At 38.9% G+C, this 8,940-nt stretch overlaps 1 protein-coding gene across 1 annotated transcript in view; it reads left to right on the plus strand.

Moving 5' to 3' along the window:
* The window catches only part of FKBP15 (FKBP prolyl isomerase family member 15), a 91,183-nt gene that overhangs the window by 32,296 nt on the left and 49,947 nt on the right, over positions 1-8,940 (plus strand). Inside the window, exons 5-7 of the mRNA XM_007936765.2 lie at positions 5,009-5,083; positions 5,507-5,605; positions 8,321-8,470. Coding sequence (XP_007934956.1) covers positions 5,009-5,083; positions 5,507-5,605; positions 8,321-8,470 — 324 coding nt within the window. The remainder of the gene's footprint in view (positions 1-5,008; positions 5,084-5,506; positions 5,606-8,320; positions 8,471-8,940) is intronic.

Here is an 8,940-nt window from a genome sequence, read left to right on the forward strand (position 1 = left end):
TGCATTGTAAATTTTGGTCAATGACATGAGACAAAGTATATGTGAACTGCTGTATGAAAAGTGAATTTACTCTGTAAATCTTCACCCAAATCCTAATAATAAAACAAACAAACAAACAAAGAAAAAAAACTTAGTGATGGAATATTTCAAATACATGTAAAAAAGTGGGACTAGATTAATGAACCCTCAGAAACCCATTAACAGTCTGTAAGAGGTATTTTATTTGTGACCCCACCCTCTCCTCCCTTCTCCCTGACTTGCATTATTTTAAACAAATTCCCCGGATGTAATTTTAACTGTAAATATTTTAGTATGTATTTCTAAAAGATAAGAACTTTTAAAATATGTAACCATTATGCCATTATCACACCTAAAAAGAAATAAGAATAATTTCTTAATCTCATTAACTATCCAAATTTCCTCCCCCATCTAATTTGTTTAAATCAAGGTCATAATAAGTCCTGCAATACATTGCAATTGATTTCTTTGTCTCTTTCATGCTCCCATTAGAAGGCAAATACTGTCTGGTTGTCTCTCATTTTGTTCCATTAGCAGCTACTGATGATTATTGCCTTGATACATTAATTAATTAGGTGTTGCCATTTGGGTTTTTGAAATCTGATAGTGGAACTTCACCCAGTAGGGTGTAGTAGGTATGGCAGGCAATATTCATGCTACGAAGATTATAAGAAAAAAGATAAATTGCAAAAATTATATTTTAAATTTCACTGGAGAATTGAGGATACGAAGAACTAAAATTTCAAAAGGGAAGACCCAGAGAGTTGACTGTTTCCTTCTTAGGTAGCATTTGCTGATTTTTGGTGTACACTAAAGTTCAGACGTGGCCCAAACAGACAGATTACTGGGGAAACAGAAATCAGGAAAACTAGAGAAGCTCCCAACAGAAGATTAGTTTTTCTCCACGGGACATTTGCTGAGTTCTGAGAAGGTGCACATTGGGCTGTGCTGGAAAGGCCAAGGGAGACTTCTTTGGTTTTTTTTTTGTTTTGTTTTGTTTTTTAGAGAGTCATACTTTTGAGCACTGGGTAAGTCAAGTTCCCATCTTCATCTTAGTTTCCTCCTCCATAAAATGGAGGAGTTTCTTTTTTTGTTTTTAATGGATGACATCTCAACATAAAGGAAACTAAAATCCTCACAATTGGACCAATAAGCAACATCACAATATATGGAGAAAAGATTGAAGTTGTCAAAGATTTCATATTACTGGGTTCCACAAGCAACACCAATGGAAGCAGCAATCAAGACATCAGATGACGTATTGCACTGGGCAAATTGGCTGCAAAAGACTTCTTTAAAGTGCTGAAGAGCAGGGATATCTGTTTGAAGACTAAGGTGCACCTGACCTAAGCCATGGTATTTTCAATCGCCTCATATGCATGTGAAAGCTGGACAATGAATAAGGAAGACCAGAGAAGAGTTGATGCTTTTGAGTTATGGTGTTGAGGAAGAATATGGAATATACCATGGACTTTCAGAAGAACTAATAAATCTGTTCTGGATGAAGTGTAGCCAGAATGCTCCTTATCTAGCAAGAATGGCCAGACTTCGTCTCACCTATTTTGGTCATGTTGTCAGAAGGGAGCACTCCCTGGAGAAGGATTTCATGCTTGGTAAAGTAGAGGGTCAATGAAAAATGGGAAGGCCCTCAATGAGATGGCTCAGTGGCTACAACAATGGATTCAGGTATAGCAGGGATTCTGAGGCTGGCATGGGACTGGGCAGTGTTTCGTTCTGTTGTACGTAGATTCACTATGAGTTGGAGCCGACTCAACAACACCTAACAACAACATAAAGAGGGGGCCTTCAGTAAGCATACCACCAGTGTTCCTCTCAATGCATTTTCCAGATTTTGAACCTTCATGGGAGGAGGCTAAAGAACTCAGCTCAAAAGCCTCTGAAGGACAGAGCTTGTAGGACTGAGGAGCCAGACACTTCCCAGATTCTCCATCAAAAACCTGAGAAGATTGTGCTTGAGAACAGGGACCACCCAGCGGTGGTATGACTGTGATCTAACCAGGTCAATCTGCAATTGGATTAAGGTGATCAGCTTCTCACTCTATCTGCCTTAAATAGGAAAAGTGAGATCCCTTATGGTGGAAGAGGAAATGTGAGCTCTTACAGTTATTTTTATGTACAATGGTGGACCTACAATAAAAAATCACTTGATATGTAAAGAGGTGGGGAAATGTTACTGATGAACTATGGCAAAAAAATAAAAACAAACAAAAAGCCCAATAGGAGCAGACACACATAACATCTAGACATTGAAATTGAGATGCATAGTCTTTAAAATAACTATGAATAATATCTTTAAAAAGTAGAAGAAAAGGCAAAAAGGATGAAGAGAGATAATTTAAAAACTTGTAATCCATACAAAAACTCAAATGGTACTCTAGATTTCATAACAACATCTGGAATTAAGAACCCATTGAGTGTGTTTGACAATAGTCTGGACCCAGCTGAAGACAGGACTAGTGACTGAGAAGACAGTTCAGTAGAAAATATCCATACTGGAGCACAGAGACAAGAAAGAATAGAGCATAAGATACCTGTAGGACACAGTCAAAAAAGTTCTAATAGACATGTAATGGTAATCCGAAGATAGTAGAGTGACATCTTTAAGGGGCGAAAAGAAAAAAGAGTCAATGTAAAATGATACGACCATTGTGGAAATCGGTATGGCAATTCCTTAAAAAGTTAGAAATAGAAACACCATTTGATCCAGCAATACCATTACTAGGTATATATCGTAAAGAAGTGAGATCCAGGACAAGAACAGATATATGCACACCCATGTTCATCGCAGCACTACTCACGATAGCAAAGAGATGGAAACAATCTATGTGTCCATCAACAGAAGAATGAATAAGCAAACTATGGTATATATACACAATGGAATACTATAAAACCCTAAAGAATAATGTAGAATTTGCAAAACACTGCATAGCGTGGATGAACTTGGAGGACATGATGCTGAGTGAAGTAAGTCAATATTGTGTTAGTCTACTATTGTCAAAAGTCAAGGAAAGTTTTGTACATGGAAGGAAACTCTTCTTTTGTTGGTTACTAGGGATGAGAGGAGAAGGGAGCCAAAATTCCTATATAGGTTGAAAAAAATACTTATGTAGAAACTAAAGATTGTTAGTGGTTACCAGCAGTGGAGGGAGGGGAAAAGGGGAAGTTTTTGTTTGTGGGGCATTGAGTTTATGGTAATTGTGGTGGAATATTTTGGAAAAGTATAGCAATAGTGGTGTCACAACATGAAAAAATGTCATCAATGTCCCTGAACTATAAATGTGGAAGTTGTTATGTTGGCGAATGTCTTGTATATGTTTTCACCAAAATAAAGGCGATTAAAAAAAAAAAAAAAAAAGTCAATACAGAATTCTATACCCCCCAAAAAAATCCTTGAAAGATGATGTTGTTGTTGTTGTTATGTGCTATCGAGTCGGACCCGACACATAGCAACACCTCCTTGGGTTTCCAAGGCAGTATCACTACGGAAGTAGATTGCCCCATCTTCCTTCCGAGGAGTGGCTGGTGGGTTTGAACCGCCAGCCTTTTGATTAGCAGTCAAGTGCCTTAGGCACTACGCTACCAGAGCTCCCAAGCTCTGAAAAATGATGTTGTTGTTGTTAAGTGCCGTCGAGTTGTTTCTGACTCATAGCGACCCCATGCACAGCAGAACGAAACACTGCCCGATCCCGCGCCAGCCCCACAATCCCTGCTATACTTGAGCCCATCATTTCAGACAAATAACAATTGAGAAAATTTATTACCAGCAGATCCACTGTACAAGGAATCTTAAAGGAAGTTCTTTAGGTTGAAGGAAATATGTGCCTATGTCCTTCAAAAGGTGTGTAGAAGAATATTCATAGACAACTATTCATAATAGCTTCTACCTGAAAACAACTCAAATGTTCGTAAGTAAGAGAATGGAATACTAGATTGTGGTCTGTTCATAGAATACTGCATAGCAAGAAAAAGGAACAAATTATGGGTACATGAAACAACAAGGATGAATCTCAAAGATACTGTATTGAGTAAAAGTATAGCAAGACCCAAGAGTATGTATTGATCCCTTTATAACCAAAACCCACTGCCATCGAGTTGATTCTGACTCATCACGACCCCCATTGGGTTTCTGGGGCAGTAAATCTTTACAGAAGTAGGTTGCCCCATCTTCCTTCTGTGGAGTGGCTGGTGGGTTTGAACCACCAACCTTCTGGTTAGTCACAGGCACTACACCACCAGGGCTCCTTAATCCCATTGTAGATAGGTTGAAAATAGCAAAACTAATCAGTGATAGAGGTCAGCACAGTAGTTATATCAGGCTGAAGAGTACTGATTAGGAAGGAACCCCAGGGAGCCTTCTAGAGTTTGGAAACATTCAATTTTTCTTTTTTAAAATCTGGGTTGTGGTCACATGGTTATGTGTGTGTGTGTGTGTAAAAATTGAGTTTAAGGTATGTGCACTTTACTGTATGTTTTTCCTCAATTTTTTTTTAAGCAATCAGTATTACTGTCTTTTAGTCCCTTTTCTCATAAATAAAAATGCCAACAAAATAAAGACATCCCCAGTGACAGGGAGTAATACCAAAATGAGAACGAATATTAAAATGGATAGTGAGAAGAGGTCATTTAAAATCTAAGCTGTAAGGCATGAACTGAGTTTTGAATTTTGTAGCTATATGAAGCATGATTTCCGCCATCTTAGTGCTAATCCTAGGAGCTCTGGTAGCATAGTGCCTAAGGCACTTGACTGCTAACCAGGAGGCTGGCGGTTCAAACCCACCAGCCACTCCTCGGAAGGAAGGTTGGGCAATCCTACTTCCATAGTGATAACTGCCTCGGAAACCCAAGGAAGGGTCGCTAGGAGTTGGGGCCAACTCGATGGCAAATAACAACAACAGTGCTGATCCTTATTAACTTTTTAACTTCTGCCCTCTTTTCTCTTTTTCCTTGCCCCATCTTTGCTTGAATACAGTATAGGATTCTTCTTTACATTAGTCAGCAGCAGCCAGTTACTGTTGCCAGGATCCACCTGAACTTTGAGTTTACGGTAAGATTTCCCTATATTGGAATCATTTAAAAAAAACAACTCACTGCTGTCGAGTCGATTCCGACTCATAGCGACTCCCTTTGGGTTTCTGAGGTGGTAAATCTTTATGGAAGTAGATTGCCCAGTCTCACTGGCTCCTTTGGCATAGCTTTACAGGCGAGATTAGTCTGAATTAGGTGCACTGCTTCAGCCCTGGGCATTAATGTGGGCACCTAACAGTGCCTCTCAGAAAGGGCTCTTTGCTGCCTTCTGGGAGTATGGTCCGAGGGTTGGTTGGGGGAATGTAGGAGGGAAGAAGAAAGTTCCCTGATACCTCTTTTGGGGTCCATTTCAGTGTAGGTCCTTCTCTTTGAGGTTAAACCGTCATATTTATCCACTGTACTTCTTGTAGTTCAGTTTTCCCAACATTTCTTCTTTCTCCAGGTTCAGCCCAGTAACTATAGCACCTTTTATGATGACCAGAGACAAAACTGGTCCATCATGTTTGAGTCAGAAAAGGCTGCTGTGGAGTTCAACAAACAGGTAATATCTTACTTTTCCTGAAGCCAGAACACTTTTGTGCAGTTCCCTTAATTTTAGGAAAATAAATGCAAAACACATAATCTGCTATATGTATGTATGTATCCATACACACACACAATTTTAGTGGAAGTATACACAGTAGATCATACACCCATTTGGCAATTTCAGTGTATAAATGACGTTTGTTACATTCTTCACATTGTGTCCTCATTCTCGTTCGCTCTCCTCATGTTGTTGACTTAGACTCACTGCCCTCTAAACTACCTGTTTATGCTTTAGAGCTACTGTGGCCAATTTGATAAAGTTAATTCTTTAAAAGAGCACAGTGCTCAAGTCAAACTTTCTTTACAAATTCAGCTAAACTATTGTGTAATTTGAAAATGATTTCTGGGGATAGTTTGGGTTCAAGGTCTAAATATTTCTCAAGGTGACAGATTCAGGGGTTCTCTAGCCTCAATAGATCTCGTAAGCTGGATTCTATAAGAAATTTGAAATTCTATTCCACAGTTTTCTCCCTTTTGACCAGGACTCATCTGTTGAGTCCTTGATGAAATACTCAGTGATGGTAGCCAGAACTGGATGCAGTTCTTCTGGTCTCATGATAAAAGCAGTAATTCATGGAGGCAACTAGACGTGCATGCAGTCCAGTTCCTTCTGTGATTCCTGGATCTCCTTCTGCTGCTGCTCCAGCCAAACAGAAACCAATCATTGTGTGTTAGATGGCTGCTTGCAAGTCTTTAAGACCTAAGGCGCTACTCACTGAACTGAGAGGTAGAACAGAAACGCTTAAAACAATGTTAGGCGAGTTGGCTGGACAGTGCCAGGAAGCCGTGACCCTAAGCCTTTGAAACAAGAGAACTAGTCTATGAGTGTTTTTGCCTAAGTGGTTTTACCAACTGCAACCTCTTTTTTATTTTTGTTTCAGTTGTTGTAAAATTATGTGTAACACATTTGCCATTTTACCTTTTTTCTGGTGTAGAACTTAATGATAACAGTTAGTCAAGTAATACAACCATTACCCTTAGTTGATGCCAGTTTTCACATCACCATAGACAAACTCATCACTTCCTAGAGATGATTGCTGTATATTGTCAGTGTAAAACATAAAAAACTCTCTATATTTGTCACATGAACCATGTATTTTAGGGAAATAATACCTAAACTAGTTGAAAATAAGACTTTTGAAAGAAAAAAGACTGAATGTAAGCGTACTTGATGAAAACATTTTTCCACCACATAAACTATTAAAGGCACTCTTGTGGCGCAGTAGTTAAAGCATTTGGCTACTAACCAACAGGTTGGCAGTTCAAACCCACCAGCTGCTACACAGGAAGAAGATGAGGCAGTGTGTTTCTGTAAAGATTTATAGCCTTGGAAACCCTATGGGGGCAGTTCTACTCTGTCCTGTAGGGTTTCTATGAGTCAGAATCAACTTGATGGCAGTGGATTCTTTATTTTTTATTTTTTTTATTTTAAACTTCTTTGAAGAGTAAGTAATACTTCTAAAAGGATTATTTTAAAAGAATCCTATCAGTCTTCTAATGAGGTAAGTGACACTGTAGTAAGCAACTTTGTATATAAGTCTGTCTCCTTTTTCCCTCTGATTATTTCCTTATTCGAGATTTCTAGAATCGAGTGCATCAGTGGATCTGACATCTGCATGTTTTTCCATTCTGAACACACTTTGGCATACTGCCTTTCAGAAAGACTGTACTATATTACACTTGTATCAGTTGTTTCACTGCTTCTTCCAGCATTGAGAACTATATAGATATTTTTTTAAAATCCTATTTGCTTGGTATAAAGTGGCATCTCATTGTTTTAGTTAGCATTTATTTGATTGCAATAATATTTTTTTTAAAGAATAATGACTGGAAAGTTTTTAACACATTGTATTATAAAACAGGGAGCTCTGGTAGCATAGTGGCTAAGTCACTTGCCTGCTAACCAGACGGCTGGCGGTTCAAACCCTCAGCCACTCCTCAGAAGGAAGGTTGGGCAATCCTACTTCCGTAGTGATACTGCCTCGGAAACCCAAGGAGGGGTCGCTATGAGTCGGGGCCGACTCGACGGCACATAACAACAACAAATAGTAAAACAGTGCTTGTAGGATAATTACTCAGAAAAATGTGTCTGTTTTTTTGTCTTTGACCTATGCTAGAACAGTGTGGCTATATCAGTAGGTGGTGGTGGTATGGGTTCGTGGAATGCAACATGGATTTGTAAAGGGCCTTCTTTCTATGCCTTTTGAAAGATTTTAGTTGCTCCCTTTCTTTTATATATTTCCAAACACTGAAATAGTAATCCTAATATAATCAGCTAACATTTACTGAGTGATACTATTATTTGCCAGATACTGTGCCAAGTACTATGTTAGTATTAGCTCACTTAATCTACAGAATCGCCCTATGAGATACACATGGTTTTTGTCTCCATTTACAAGTGGCTGATCTTGGGTACACAGAAGTGAAATATCTGACCAAGGTCATAGAGTTAGTAAGTGCCAGTGCCCAGATATGTACCTAGAGTCCAAAGCCATGCTCTTAGACACTTGGCTTCCTGGCAGGGTTATGAACTTTGGAATGGCTTGCTTCATTAAAATGTAAACTGCCTTGTTAGTGGATGCAGCTGTTTGGGAAGGAGCATCAGCAATAGTGTGGTGAGTAATTACTGAGTGTAAACGTAAGTTGACGCTGCCTTGGTTTCATCTTGCAGGTCTGCATCGCCAAGTGCAACAGCACCTCTTCCCTGGATTCAGTGCTCTCACAGGACCTCACTGTAGCAGAAGGACCTGCTGTAGAAGTAGGAGATTCTTTGGAAGTGGCATATACTGGTTGGCTCTTACAGAATCATGTGCTGGGCCAGGTAAGAAACATACCTTGCAAGCTCCTTTGTAACTTAAGAAAATAAGGCCTATTCAAACATAAGGCATGTTTATTGTGAATTTCTGCTATTGTCAAATAGTAATCTTTTAGGAGCCCTACCTTAGTTTTTTTTTCAGCCTGTTCATGACACACTAATGTATAAAATCTGCTTGGAGCCACTGTGTCTTTTCTACTTAGGAAAAGTGGGAACCAATTTCCTTTGTATGATTTTTGTTAACTGTTCATACAAACTTCTTGTCCAGGGCTTCAAGCTGGTTTATTCCAATTGAACCACCACTGAGAAATTACTTTTCCATCCCAAGTGTACTGAATCAGAATCTACAGTTTAACATGACCCCCATGTGATTCTTTTTTTTTTTTTTTTTTTAATTGTGATTTGGGTGAAGATTTACAGAGAAAATTCACTTTCCATACTTTGGAAAGTTCACATATACTTTGTCTCATATCATT

The sequence above is a fragment of the Orycteropus afer genome, unplaced genomic scaffold (assembly GCF_000298275.1).
Source record: "Orycteropus afer afer isolate SDZICR_OR568_19922 unplaced genomic scaffold, OryAfe1.0 scaffold00037, whole genome shotgun sequence".
NCBI lineage: Eukaryota > Metazoa > Chordata > Mammalia > Tubulidentata > Orycteropodidae > Orycteropus > Orycteropus afer.